Source organism: Pelodiscus sinensis, chromosome 3 (assembly GCF_052426305.1).
Source record: "Pelodiscus sinensis isolate ZL-2025 chromosome 3, ASM5242630v1, whole genome shotgun sequence".
Classification (NCBI taxonomy): Eukaryota; Metazoa; Chordata; order Testudines; family Trionychidae; genus Pelodiscus; species Pelodiscus sinensis.
Window position 1 is genome coordinate 153,569,344 of NC_143054.1, and position 15,742 is coordinate 153,585,085.

The following is a 15,742-nucleotide window of genomic DNA, read 5'->3' on the forward strand; positions in this document are numbered from 1 at the left end:
GCTATATTTAATTCTGGTTCAATGTATTTCTGTTGGGAATATGAACAAATGTGTAGGATGACAAAAGTGAAATATTATTGTATGAAATGTACTAATTCCTTGAGATGTTGCTAGAAACATGTGTTCATTTTCCTGCACTGTGTCTAAAAACAGAGTTCACATATTCTGGTACAGTAATTTCATTCCACAAAAGCCACATTAAACAATTATAGTTCTTGTAATTAACCAGTAGTCTAATCTACAGTTTTCTTATCCCAATCTATTAACAGCTGCTCAAAAAATGTAGTAATTAATGGTTTCATTTATTTTTGGCAAACCTGCAACACGACAAATAGTTCTGTATCTGCTGCAAATTAGGACTCCTTCTCAAACAACAGATGACATGGTGGGAAAAAGGGAGCAGACAGCATTCTTGTACATCTTTGTCTCTTTAGAAGATCAAATAAAGAACAGCTGTAATTCTATTTGTCACATCTGTGTAACAAAATACAGTGATCTGTATCATCAGATGAAACTGAATGAGTTCTGTTAAAATGTAAATAGGGATTTTCTTTGTGACCTGATGGAAAATAAGGTTCAACTCAGTATTTACATCTCAAGCGCAAAAATATAGTTTTCAAATCTCTGATCACATTGTTAGTATTTTGTGCAAATTAATCATGAGGAGGATTCTAAAATGAGAAAATGACACAAAGTCCTCCCAAAAATGTAGGTGACGAATTCTTTTTTCTAACTGACCTAAAATATTTAGAAGTCTAGACAGAACTGAGACTATTTGGTGGGTTACAACAGTTGGTGGGTTATTCTCATTAACGTTTATCAGGTATACTTCCTACTGTGTCTCTTGTACCATTTTCCTTGCTTCCATCCCGCACAGGCTTCCCTCTTTTAGGGATGTGAAGAGACCTGTTTCGGCTGTGCTGTTTCCTGTGGCCTTCAGGAAACAGACTTTCCAGGAAAAAAAAAGAAAAAGATTAGCAGATAGACACAGGCTCCTGAGTGCTTGCCCACTTTTTTTTTTTTTTTTTTTTTTTTTTATTAAAAGGAAGTACTTCTACATTAGTAATGGGGAAGATCTGAGGGCCAAGAAATGTTTTGTTTTTAAAGAGACAGATTTCATACACTCTCTGGGAACCAGTGACAAATGAAGTTCCTTTATCATATCTGGAAAAAGCAGAAGCTAATCTTGTCTTGTTTTTTCCTTCAGCCTGTCAATATATGTACATACTATACCATAAATCCCATTTATAATACTATGTTGTCAAATCCCAGCTTCCATCACTCAGGTGTTTAGAGCTTGGAACATGGGGTTGTGTCCATAATCACCTTGGCTAATAGCTATTGATGATTCCATAAACTTAAATCTTGTCTTAACTGAATTATACACTGGACATTTACAGCATCCTCTGGCCAAATGTTCCACAGGTTGACTGTGTGTTGTGTAAAGAAGTACTTTATTTGGTTTGTTTTAAATCTGCTGCCAATTAATTGAAAAGAAAAGAAAAGCTAAGGAGAATGTGGCAGAGATTTATAAAATCATGAATAGTAAGGAGTTCTTGTGTTATGTATAGGGGTAAATAACTCTTTCCTATTCACTTTCTCCATACCACTAGTGATTTTATAGATCTCTACTTGCTTCAACACTGTATTTAATTTACATAGTGTTGAAACTCTTCTTCATTTTTAAATTTTAATATATATATAATGTCTTTTAGGATCAACCCAATATAGTCTCCCTTTCAGAAAGTATCAACACAACTGCATAGAATTAAAAAAAAAAAAAAAGACAACAGACCGATCATGAGCTTAACTCTTTTTACCTGCCTGATACTGTTCTGGAGCAAATTATTCCACAATTCATTGACCTAGTGCAATGTAAATCTGTAATTTTTACTTTTCACATTCTGAGACCAGAACTATGGTCACTCATTCAGAAGATGTAAGAAAAGTCAAAGCAAATATAAAAAGTATTAAGAGAAAACTAGGGGGCTGAGCCCTCTGCTGGCTGTGCTAGCCAACCCCCCTCTGTCTGCCATAGCCAGATTGTGGCCTCTTCTCCTACCTATGCCACAGCCAAATGGGGCTGGATCACAGTGCCTGCCCCATGATCAGGGCTGGTGACAGGACGCTCCAGCCAGATGGGGGCTGAGCACCCCGATCGGGGCATTGTTGGCCAGGCTTCATTTTAAATAAAGTAAAATATTATGTCTAACTCAGAAAGGTTTCAACACTGTTTTTATTAACGGCAGGGGTGGGGAATATTTTTTAGGTCAGGGGCCACTGACCCACAGAAAAATCAGATGGGGACCACACAAGTGAGAAGGAAAAAAAATCCCCTCCAAAAACACGCCAACCCCCTCCAAAAAACCTCCAGCCCCAGGGATGGATCTTGCTCCCGCATTAGGAAAGCAGGATAAGGGACCCTTTGAAGGTAGAGGTGGGGTGGGTTCTGTATTGGTTTGGGGCTGTGGTCACCAACCAGTAGATTGCGATCTACTGGTCAATCGCAGGGGCTCTATGAGTCGATCTTTAGTTCTCTGGACTGCGCGCCTGCACACAACTAATTTTGAATTGGCACTCTTTGCGAAGCAGCTAATCACGGAGCAGCAATACAGGTGAGTAGCTGTGGTGGGATCTGTTGGGTTGAGAGGGCTGAAACACCCCGGCCAGCTGGCTGTGGGGGAAGAGGCTGTGCCACGCTCCAGCTGATTGGACCGCTTTCCCTCTGCTCCAGCCCACATGGAGCATCATGCACCCTGGCTGAGTGCCATGGCCAGCTGGCCAGGCAGCCGCTCCTCTTTGCTCCAGCCCAACTGCCCTGTGCTCAGCCCGGGGAGTTTGCGCTGCTCTCCTGTTGGCCAGAAAGCCCTTCCTCTTTGTTTCAGCTCAGCTGGAGTGAGGCACAGTCTCCCAGGGCTGAGCACAGTGCAGCTGGGCTGGAGCAAAGAGGAGTGGCTGCCCGGCCAGCTGGCCATGGTGTTCAGCCCAGGTGCACCCTTCTCTGTGGGAGTGAGGAGTTGGCCCCAGAGGCGGCACCCACTGGGGCTTCCCTGCTCCATGGGGGGAAGAGTCCTGGGAGGAGGTGATGCAGGGGACTTCCTGCTTCCACTGGCACCCTGCCCCCTGCTGCAGAACCCTGTCCCCTCCCCAGCACCCACTAACACCTTTTCCCAGTACCATGTCCCCTGCTCCCACCAGCATAGTTGGGGCCAAATTAGTGAGGCTTGGGGGGTTTTGGAGGAGGATTTTTTTTTTGCATCTTCTTTGTGTGGCCCCAACTGACGTTTCTGAGTGTTAGTAATCCCTGACTCAAAACAGGTTCCCCGCCCCTCTCATAAATAAAGACAATGCAGAAACTTTTTGTGTTTGACATAGTCTTTTATTTAAAAATGAAGCCTGGCCAACAAATCCCCAATTGGGGCCAGGTCCCAATATGGCCACAGTATTATAACACTACTGCACCCCCCAGACCCTAGACCTGACCCTATCATACACTGGAACCCCCTGCTCTGAGCCCCTCCCACACCCAAATTCCTGCACCCTCACATCCACAAGCCTGTGGCTTGCTTAGTAGCCCAACCCTCCATCTGACCCAAACACTCCCCATCCTGGAGCCCCCTCCCTGAGCCAGAATCCCCTTCTCCACGTCCTCCTGCATCCAAATTTCCTTCCAGAGCTTGCGCCTCTCACCCCTTCCCACACCCAAATCCCTCATTCCTACCCCAGAGCCGACATCCTGTCTCAACCCAGCGAGGGTACAGCTAGACTGCAGGAGTTTTTCCAGGCTTCCAGATGTATCCCAGAAAAACTCTTCTGCATCCAGGCATGTGTTTGTTCTTTTTTTTTTTTTTTTTTTTTTTTTTTAAGTGGGAGAGCAAACATGCTCTTTCAGAAACCCCTGTATTCCTCGTTCCACGAGGAATAAAGGGGCTGCCAAAAGAAGGGTTTTTTCTGACAATTGGTCCAGTCTAGACAGGCCAAATGTTGGAAAAACCTCTTCCTACAGAAGAATTGAAAAAAAAGTGGCAGTGTAGAGTGTATAAGGGCTGGGGATAGCAAGTGATGGAGACAATGGGGCTTCCAGGAAAGGATGGGGTAGTAGATCTTTGCTTGTTCTGAGATTTAAAAAGTGCTCGAGTGTAAAAAGGTTGGAGACCACTGGCTTAGGGGATAGGACATTCATCTCGGTAGCACAGGGTGGTGGGTTCCATCCCACCTGTCCCCCCCACTCAGGCAGCATCTAGGCAACCAACACCGGCTGCCCAACGTATGGACCTGGCTCCAGTATTAAGAAAGCAAGATAAGGTACCCTAAGGAGGTGGGGTCCCTAAACTTAACATCTCACTTCCTTGGTGCTCCAGCTCCATGCAGAGGGGAGGGGGAAGATTGAGGTTCAAGGCCTCAGGACAGATTAATTCTTCTGGTGTTCCAGGGTTAGTGGATTTTGTGGGCTCCCCCGGCTCTGGGGTAGAGCCAAAAATGAGGGGTTCTGTGTGTGGTACAGGGCTGCTAGAGAGTGGGTTAGGAATGGGGGTGCAGGAGGGGCTGGGGGTGTGAGGTCTGGGTGGGAGGTAGGGTGCAGGAGCAAGCTGAGGTCAGGGTTTCTGGTGCGGGTGGAGGGAAGCAGGAGCAGGCTGAGGTAGGGTTGCCAGGTGTCCAGTTTTGAACCAGACAGCCCAGTATTTGAGCTTTCTGTTCCAGAAACAAATTGGGAAAATACAAATGAGAAAATATAAATGTCCGGTATTTTCCAAATAAGATGTAATGTAGATTGTGATATAATATCAAGTGTGTCTGGTATTTTTATTGAAACCATCTGGCAACCCTAGGCTGAGGACAGTAGTGGGCTGGGGGTGGGGGTCCTCAGCAGGCGGTGAGTGAAGGGCTGAGGGTGCGGGGAATCGACAGGGCAGTGAGTGAGGGGCTGAGGGTATAGGGCAGGAGCAGGGTAAGGGTAGGAGTCTGGCCAGGGGAGAGGGGACAGGAATGGGGTAGGAAGGGTGGGGTTTCATCAGGGAAATGAGTGAGGGGCTGGGGAGACAGGGTCTTGGCATGAGGGGGAGGGGGGCACTTACCTGTCTTCAGGCCCCACACTATTTTACAGCAGCAATCACAGCATGATTTTACAGGTTACAAAACTTTTGTGTAAGTCATCACAAGGTCGTAAGATTTCCTGGACTTGTTTTTCTGTTCTGTACTTTTCTTATCTCGGTTTTGGATATTGTATTCCAAACTAGTTCGGCCCAGAGGTACATCCCAACCAATGCTAATATCAATCAGGTATCTTGCTTTGACAAGCTTCCTATTTTCTAATGCCAAAGCATTCAGCTTTGCAAAGCATTCAGGGATACCTGACATGGGCAAACAGAATTGGGATGGGAGTACAATTCATTTAGATAACATCACTTCCCAAATTTGTATATTTATTTATGTATCACAAGAATATTTATCCAGTGTTGCTCGGGTCCTTAACTCATTTTTTGTTTTTTTGGAAAATAAAATGAAAATGTACATGCTTCATTTAAATCATTACTCTGGGGTGGGGCTGGGATGAGAGGTTGAGTATGCAGGCTGTGTAGGGGAGAGAGGACTACCCCAGGCCTCTCTCACTGCAGCAGCATGGAGCCAGGTGAAAAGTGCCTTTTATGCAGTTAGAACCAGGGAGAAAGATACATGTCCCCCAGCTGGGGCAGGTGCAGGTTTGTCTGCCCCCTGTGCTCCCCAGTCAGTGAGGAATGCAGCACTTTCCAGTAGCTCCTGACAAAGGGGAACAGCCAGAAATGTTCCCATATGAATTTAGGGGGAGCTTCAGCCTTCCCTCCCAGCCCTTACTAAAGGCACTTGGGGATGGAAGGCTCAGGGCTGGCATCCCTGTAGCCAGCCCATTTCACCTGCCTGGGGATTCGGTTTCTTTTCTGTGTGGTTTATGAGAAGTAATCCCATTCTAATCACATGCCATTTCCCTGGCAAAACCAAACCTTTAGCTTCCTCTTAACATAACTGAAAGAAAGGTATACACAGAATTTGGTGGTCCTAGCTCTTACCATGAAGAAGTTCTTGAACAAACAGACTCTCTCAAATATATAGTAGACAGTAATACTGTGAAAATGAATATCCATTAATGTGGCATATGCTGCACCAACATCTATGCATTGGCTAGCAAGTCTAAAGTGTGCTGAGTAATAATTTTATAAACACTGAAATGTTTACCATCTGCTGCTTTTCTTGTATTTAGCAACAAACCACAAGACGAGACATTTCTATTGGTCACAGTTAAAATTTGTTATGAATTTCCTTTAAAAGGAGATCAATCATCTGAATTATAATATCCTTGCATATCAAATGTAATAATTTAAAATGTGCAAAAGGTAAGTTATAACCAATCTTAGAGTGCTTGACAATTAGGAGTGAGAATGAACACTTGTATTCAAAAAAAGACTTAGCTGCATATGCATATAGTAACATCAAATGCAATAGCCTAACTTAGAGTTGTTTTATAATTATGTTAAATAATGGGCCAAAACCTTCACTTGTGTAAATTTGTAAAATTTCATTGATTTCAGAAGAGCTTTGCTAATGTATACCTTTTAAAGAATCTGGCCACATGTGTAAAGATCTGAAAGAGAGACTGTTCTGATTTCAAGATTCCTGATGCAGCATTTACTAGAAAGGTAGAATTTGGAACATGCCCTTTCATTAACTTTGTGCACTTCATCTGACTGGATGATTTTTCCATAAGTTTGAACGGGGGGGAAAAAAAAAGTGTGTCCCTCCACCCACACTGTTGGAGTTGGGAATTCCAAATGCAGCAGCAAGGTGGTTAATTACCTTCCAGGGAGTATGACCACTTAAAACTATGTCAAGCTGTTGGAGCCCTCTGATGGTCCTGCCGACCTGGAAATCCCATCCACTCTATTTATCCTGGCAAAACTTAACCCATTGCATTTCACTGAAAGGGATATGTTCTGTGTATTTACAATGTGGTGTGCACATATAACTCTTGTAATTATTTATACCAACTTTTATAAAGGTAAAATATTAAATCATTGAAATTTTGGATGGTGGCAGGACAATGAATATCAGACCCTAAATATGCAGTTACGGGGAGAATTCATGTCAAGGGAGGACAATGTTCTTTCAAACTGTTCTTCAAAACAAAAGTATGTTTCAGAACTATGCTCAATAGGAAATTGCTTTCAAACACCTTTAAAATAATATTTGTTTATTCTGGAAGACATTAAGAGATGAGTCTTATAAACTGTGTGAAGATGAAGTGTAACAGATTCTGCTTCTCTGGTGGAACCAAACATTTGGAAAAGATCACCTGAGCTTGCACATAATTCAAATTAACTGTTTTCATGTTTAATACTCATATGATCAGACTCCAGCTATTAACCAACATGAAAAAATTGCTATATTCAAGTAATTAATACTGAGACAAAAAGTTGAAGGACTTGTGACTATTCTTCCTTAAAAGTGGTATAATTACCCAAGTTTTTAAACTATTATTATGTTATTGACTTTTCAAAAGAACTTATTTCTCTTCCCAAATAATACCACTATAAACAAAAATAAAAGTTGTGTTTAAATAACAGGTATTATATATAGCAAAGAAAACATTTGTATAATTTTCTATTATAATATAATGAATAAGCAGGGGGATTATGTACCATAAAGTCATGTACTGGGAGAACTGATTATGATTTTTGCCACCGTTTAATACTGCAATGTTTGAATTTTTATGTTTTTTGGGGAGGGGGCAATGATAAGATTTGTTTCCATAAAGTTTCTTAATCAGGTGGAGGTTTTTTAAAACAGGAAAATGACATTTCTAAGCATACTACAAGATTGACACAAATGTTAAGCTATTTTCAATTGCCTGTTTCATTAAAAGATATACATATGTGTATATATATGGTCATGCCAATTTTCTTCCACGATTTGATCTGAGGAAGTGGGTCTGGCCCACGAAAGCTCATCACATAATAAACCACCTTGTTAGTCTTTAAAGTGCTACATAGTCCTTTTTTGTTTCAGCTAGACTAGACTAACACGGCTACATCTCTATTATTATATATAAAGGTAACACAGTAGCTGCTTGACCCGTAGAAGTTAAACTGCAAAGTTAAGAACTCGGTCACACATTTTATAAAATGATTATAATCAAACTAAATCAGTTACTTTGATACAATTACCAATGCAACCCAATATACAAATGTTAACAAAACATTAAAATTACATAGAAAAGACTTCAAAAATGAAATTAGACAGAAAAAAGCCCATCAAAGAAGGAGTCAATCACCATATATAATTTTGGGAGATAGGAAGTAATAATTAAGCTAGTGTTTTTCAAGTATATTTTCAGCTTTAACTTACCTGCTAGCTGTTTTTACTGAAATATTTTTCTTGTGTCCTCTCTCAGATCGGTTATCCCTCAGGAGCTGAAGCTACACACAAACCACACCCCCAAAAAACAAACAAAAATTCACAATCGTGTTGGAAACGAAGCATGGAGTTAAGATAATTACATATTCATTAATTTAAAACCCAAAATTATTAGAACTCTGTAGCAGGGCTGTTGATTATTTTTTTGGGTTAACTGCAATTAATCATTCTTAATCACAGTTTTAATAGTACTACTAAACAAAGTGCCAACCAAAATTTATTAAATATTTTGAATGCTTTTCAATAGCAACACAGAATACAAAGTGTACAGTGCTCACTTTATATTTTTATTACAAATATTTGAACTATAAAAATGATAAACAGTATTTTTCAACTTACCTCATGTAAGTTCTATAGTTCAATTTCTATTATGAAGTGCAGCTTACAAATGTAGATTGTTACATAGCTGCGCTCAAAAAAAATGATGCAAACTTTAGAGTTCAGAAGTCCACTCAGTCCTACTTCTTGTTCATCCAATTGCTAAGAGAAGCAAGTTTGTTCACATTTGCAAGAGATAATGCTGCTCACGTCTTACGTACGTCACCTGAAAGTGAGAACAGATGTTCCCATGGCACTTTTATAGCAGGCACTGAAGGTATTTTTATGTGACAGATATGCTAAACACCTGTGTGCCCTTTTGCTTCAGCCACCATCCCAGAAGACGCTTCCATGCTGCTGATGCTTGTTAAAAATATTAATGCATTAATTATATTTGTGACACCTTTTTGGGGGAGAATTGTGTGCATCTTGCTCTGTGTTTTACCCACATTTTACCATGTATTCATGTTATAGCAGTCTCAAATGATGACCCAGCACATGTTGTTCATTTTAAGAACATTTTCACTGCAGATCTGACAAAACACGAAGAAGGTACCAATGTGAGATTTCTAAAGATAGCTACAGCATTCGACCCAAGTGTCATGGAGTGTGGGGAGCCACTGGGCCCTGTACCCCTATCTGCAGCCAGATGTGACTCTCAGCCAGCAGGCAGAACAGCAGGTTTATTGGTTCACAGGGATACAGCACAGAACAGGCTTGTTAGAAGCAGGAACCAGAAGCAGTCAGTATAGTCCATCTTGGTGAGAAGGGGGCCCCGAGCCAGGACCCTGGGCCCCCTCCCTGCTTCCTAACTAACACTCAGCAATGGATCCCAGCCCTGCAGGCAGCCTGGCCTCCTGCTTTGTCCAGCTTCTCAGGCAAAAGGTGTCATTTGGTCACACCCCACTCCCAGGCTCAGGTTACCATAAGCCTGGGCCATTGTGAACATACTGGCCTCAGCAGCCTCCCTCAGTGAGTCACACCCAGAATTCCCATCCCCATCTAGATAGTAGTGCAGTGCCCAGAGAAACTGAGACAGTACAGAATAGTAGAAATCACATGCAACATGACAAGTGAACATAGCAAATATAATCCACACTTTGTGTCACCAAGGTTTAAGAAGCTGAAATGCCTTCCAAAATCAGAGGGACGAGGTATGCTTTCAGAAATCTTAAAAGAGCAACACTTCGATGTGCAAAGTATACAACCTGATTCACCAAAAGGGAGGAAAAAACAACAAGAAATCTATCTTCTGCTGCTGGCATCTTATTCGGATGATGAAAATGAACTTGTGTTGGTCTACACTGCTTTGGATATTTATCAAGCAGGACCCGTCAGCAGCATAGACACGTGTCCTGTGGAATAGTGGTTGAAGTGTGAAGGGACATACAATTCTTTAGCGCATTTGTCGCATAAATATTCTGAGATACTGGCTACAACAATGCCATATAAAACACCTATTTTCACTCTCAGAGGACACAGTGAACAGGAAGTGGGCACGATTATTTACTGCAAATGTAAACAAATGCGTTTGAGTGGACAAGGAGTAGACGTAGGACTGCATAACTTGTACGCTCTAATGTTTTATATTATTTTATTTTTGAATATAGTTATTTTTTGTGTGTAATTACATTTTAAGTTCAACTATCATGATAAAGAGATTACACTACAGTACTTTTCTAGTGAAAATACTGGGAACCAAAAATAAAGTGAGCACTGTACGCTTTATATTCTGTAACTGAAATGCAGATATTTTATAAGGTATTAAACGTCCAAAATATTTAAATAAATACCTTCTATTATTAACAGCATGATTATTCACGAGTCATTTTTTTAATTGCTTAGCAGCCCTACTTTGTCATTCTAGAAAAGATACCTCAAAAGTTGAAATTTTTATAGAAACAACAAAAGCTAACTGGCTAGTCTTCCTAACACTATTAGCTTGCACTGGTTATTAAAATAATGTAGGTTCTAGACCACCCTGTTTTTTAGATTTCTAACAAATAAATACAACATGAAGAATTTCCCAAAAATTAAATTACTTCACTATTTAAAATGTGCCTCCAATTGAAATGACACTCCTCAGTGTGAGGCTGATATGGCAATGACACAGTGAAGAATGGCTGCCAAATAATTATGCAGAGGAAACGCAAACTAATACCAAAAGTAACTAAAATCATGTTTTGAAGAAAAATAAACCTTTAACAAAAAGAATACAAAATGTGAGCAGAACTGAATAGAAAATGTAGCTACACAATGGTTGTAAAGACCCAGGTAGCACTTCACTGAAGGTGGGCAGAAAAAAATTAGGGTACATACTTAGGGACTTCACAATACCACTATAGAGATGGGCAAGTGCCTCAAATAACCAGGTTAAGAGGAACAATCTTCTTGTTGTTCAATAGTTTACATGCTACCAGGGGCGGATTGGCAATCAAAATAGGCCCGGGAAATGGGTTGAGAACGGCCCACTTTTTCACATCAAAGAATTTTAAAATTTACTCTTTGACCCCAAGTAGCCACACTCCTGACCCCTGTTAACCACACTCACTAACTCCCATTACCCAGGCCTCTGAAGGTAACACTCTCAGGGCAAGATAGACACATGACCAGAAGTAAAAGGTGTCATGCGACCCCTCTCTAAGGACTTTTCCCACCATCCTCCTACCAATAGGGATTAGTTTGCCCCCCACCAAACTCCCCTTATGAAACTATACTGCAATTGCATTAACCCAATGTGTGTGACATTAACGAGGGGGCAGAGAGGCTAGGGGAAGTGTTCCCTCTAAGAGTTTCCTCCCATGAGCAGAATGAATTTTGTGCTGTGTACCAGTACTAAGTTCATGTGGCTTGTTTGGATGTGCCACTGTGGCACCCAAGTTATTAATACATATATTATAAATTTCTACCTTTTCCATCTGCTGCCATGTCTCCTCCCCTTGCTCCATCAGCTCCGCTGGTGCCTGCTGCCCTCCAACCCCTCATCCTCCTCTGCTGTCCTGACTCTTGCCCTTCTCACTGCCCTCAGCCCTCCTGAGACCTGCCCCCCTCCACAAGCCCTTCTCTCTTCCCTGTACCCACTCCTCCAGTAGCCCCACTCTGATCATGTGTAGCTACCCCTCCTCATCCCCTCTCCTAACACCTCCCTACACACCTGCCCTGCCTCTCTCCTCTGGTGCTGGTCCCTCCCTTGCAGGTGTCTGCCCTTCTGGTTCACCCCAAGAATCCCCTGGCACCTGCACCTTCTCTTACCCCTGCACCCTCCTAGTGCCTCCCCCTTCCCTCACTGCCCCTGCTCCCTTCACCCTTTTTTTCCCCTAATGCCCATCCCCTCACCACCCTCTGCCCCCATTCCCTTCATGCCCTGTGCCCTAACACATGACTTGCTCCATCCCTGCCTTCCTCATGCCCACCCCTTCTTTCAAGCCTTCTCCCAGCACCTCCTCCTCCCCCTTCTAACCTCCAATGCCCTTGCCCTTTCCTCTCACAGCATCACCCTGTTCCCCCTCCCGCTGACACCTCCCCTCCTGCCCTTTTCCTCATTGTCTCCACTTGGCCCCCTGGCATTTGTTTCTCCTCCACCCTATCCCTTGGTGCCTTCCTCTTTCTTCTCTGTCCTGTGCCCCTTCCCCCCTCAGCACAAGCCCCTTCCTCTCCCACCCCTTCCCCGTTTTCCCCCTTTCCCCTCCCCCACCTTCTGCCTTCTAGTTTGCGGGGTTGGAGTCTGTGATCAGGCCCCAGAAGTCTCCGCAGCCCTGGCCCCAGCTGCTTCCGGGGCTCCAGAGCACGTGCCGGGCCTGGAGCTGGGCCATGCAGTGAAACTCTGGGCCGGTCAGTTTTAAAGTCCCAGGCCATGATGTCATGCCACGCCTGGGCGTCTCCCCTCTCAGCTATTGTGCAGCGTTTGAGCATGCTGCACATGCACTCCCTTGGCCCCACCTTGCCACGTACATGGCCGGCACCGGGGAATTTAAAGTGCGGGGCTGTGGCGCTCCGTCACAATCCCCCTCATCCTCCAGAAGCTGCCAGCCAGCCCTTCAGAGGACGGCTCATCGGGAAATTCCCGGTATCCCGCTGGGCCAGTTTGCCCCTGCATGCTACCTACTTTTATCTTGACTAGCTAATTATAAAAGCTCTAATTTAGTACATACTTATTTCAAAAATTATATAATTAAGCAAAACATTATTATTATTATACCATGGCAGGTAAAACTTATAGTCATACAATCTGGCCTTCCTTAGGGAAATTTCTATAAGATGCTTTGAGAGTCAATATTATTGGTTTTAAACTCATTCATTCTCCCTTCTTTTACAAGTCTGGAATACAGACCTATCACAGTTTCTGTTTCACATGATGACATTACATTCATTATATGATTCAGCTACAGTCTGAAAACTTAATTTACCTGACCTTCAATGCCACTTCCAAAAGTACAAAAGCATTTGTAATTATTTTACAACCCACATGGTGAAATTGTTTTTAAAATTACATATTTTTAAATAAAAATATTAATGTTACCATTACAGGTGTTATTCACATTGCAGTCAAGTTTCATGGTAGATTGAAATATCAGCAGCATAACCGATGCTGGGACACCAATTAGCATGGAAAATTGCATGTCTAATCTGCATTTCAGAACTTTCAAAAGTTGTACTAAAGGTAATTTATCAAGTAATTTGAGACATTAAGGATAACAAATGAATATTTTAAATTTTAAAGTGCAACTCACAAAGTGTTAATTATTACAATCAGTAAATTTGACATCATAAAGCCAGATTCTAAAATGCTAGTGCATTTCTTCTACAAGAAATAAAAGTTTCAAATGTAACAAATATTCAAAAGTTGTCTATGTAGCTATCAGATGTCATCTAGCAAACTGTAAAATGTATTGTAAAATGTTCACAATTCACAGCTAAAACTCTAATCCACTTTTTTCATCCTGTCAGGCCTGAGAGAAGTAAAATTAAGTCTGTTTTTGTGGTTGAAAGAAGAGGAAGAAAAGCAGATATGCTGATTTAACTCTGAGCTAGCAGAGCTAGAGAAGTTCAGAATGGTCCTAAAAACCATGATGAATTTTCTAAAAATCTCCGGTATCTTACTGTGTTACATATTGTTTTCCTTGGTGCTTAAAATCTATTTGTTAGAACTTTTGTTGGTGTAAATCAGCATAGATCCACTGAAACCAACTGAGCTACATCAATTAGCCACAACTTAAGATACGACCCAATGAGTTTTTCTGTAGAGGACTGAAGTACTACTGATGTTTTTAGTTAATTTTCCTGAGTGTTTGAAAAGAACTAGTGTGTTCAAGATATGGAATAGAAATACTTATTTACAGAAAGTTCTTATTCTGTCCATAAATTTTTGCTTTACTGTATACTTAACTAAGTATTTTTCAGGTCATCAGTTAAGCAACACTGTGCTATTCAAATGCGTTTTCTTGTTAAATTCACTGATCTTAAGTATGAGGCGGCCAACATACAGCTTGTGAGATTCTTTGCAGTTTCTGGGGATCAGGAGGACTGATTGCTTTGAGCTATCTCTGTGCCAATCTGAGCTGGGGCTACTCCCCTGATATAATTCAGACTGCCCTTCATGCCAGTCTAAATCACAGTTGGCTCTCTAGGCTGCTCAGCTGGTCACAACTCTGTCTGGAATCCTCTTGGTCACTGCAGCCCTGCCTTGACATATCCCTAAGGAGGCCTCCTTCATTGGAACTCATGATGAGCTTTGTCTGCCTTTTCCAGTTTATGCACCAGGAGAATCCTCCCCCAGCATAGTCTTTATACATATCTGGTCCCTCTTTTACCTAAAGTAACAGAGACGAGTGGGTTGTGAATTTCATCCTACAAATCTGTTCTTACACAGTTTTAAATTTCATAAAAACTGTGTAAAATGGCACGTTTTCCACTACATAGAAGTACTCAGACTGTAGTTTCAGAGAAACACAAGCACTATTGTTAAAAATCAACTGCTTACCAGGATAAAATATTCTGAAATCTTAAGCTGGTAGTAAAATTAAACTGTGATGCTTATCTAGTATCATTTGGTAAGTCAGCTTATTAACCAAGAGACCTTTTTAAATGCTTAGCTGTTAAATTTTTTCAACAGCTTGCAAGGAAACATGGAATTAAAGCTGCTTTGGTTCTTTTGTATTAAAATACTGACGCAAAAGTTTTGGAGTAGAGACAGTTAAATTCCTTCAAATATATGAAGCAAACTGTTCTTGATCAAAGTGGTTCTTACCTGACTATGTTCCTTCCTAGCCCCAGGGCTAAACCAGTGGCTGTAGGAGAAAAAGAAAAGAAAGGTTTAGCAATATAACCACCTAAAGCACGTGCTGTCATCTGAGCAGTTTGTGCGTGCTTTGGGGTATTTTATTGTCCACCAAGAAACGTAGCCTTTGGCTATGCTTTATTTTAATGGGATATTTTATGGAACTCTCAAAGTTTTGATAGGAATGTAAAAATGCACTCGATGCAAATTTCCACTTCTTAGATAAACTGAGTAGCCGTTAACTTTAAATTTAATTATGTTTTATTCAATTAATTTATTTTGTAAATGCTAACATTTTACATGTCTTAATCTGCATGTTGAAATATAACAATTTAATTCTACCATTGTTACTGAAGTGTAAATTTTTAACTACAGGTTGGACCTCCCTTGTCCAGCAACCTCGGGACCTGACTGGTACTGAACAAGGAGATTTGCTGAACCAGGGGAGGGCCTTCCCAGCATGACCTGTGCTGCTCTGCTGTACCAGCTAGGGCACCAGCCAGGCCCCACTGCTGCCTGCTTGGCCATGGCTCCCCAGGCTAGTGCTCCAGGGCTGCCACCAGGGCCAGAACTCTGTGGCTACTGCCACCGCCCCTGAACTCCACGTCTGGGACTAGAGCTCCGGGACCATTGCTGCCGGTTCCCGAGCCCTGTAGCAGAGGCTGAAGCTTTGCGGCTGTCTCTGCCAGCCTCTTGCTACTG

The 15,742-nt window shown here is 41.9% G+C and overlaps 1 protein-coding gene across 2 annotated transcripts in view; it reads right to left on the reverse strand.

The window, feature by feature from the left end:
- Nucleotides 1–15,742, reverse strand: part of GPATCH2 (G-patch domain containing 2) — a 182,469-nt gene that overhangs the window by 32,032 nt on the left and 134,695 nt on the right. The window contains exons 7-8 of one of the 2 annotated variants that reach the window (XM_006137344.5): nt 15,011–15,050; nt 8,377–8,447 (exon numbers count right to left, since the gene is read on the reverse strand). In XM_006137344.5, the coding sequence (XP_006137406.2) occupies nt 8,377–8,447; nt 15,011–15,050 (111 nt within the window). The remainder of the gene's footprint in view (nt 1–8,376; nt 8,448–15,010; nt 15,051–15,742) is intronic. The other variant, XM_075925203.2, reaches the window with a different exon arrangement.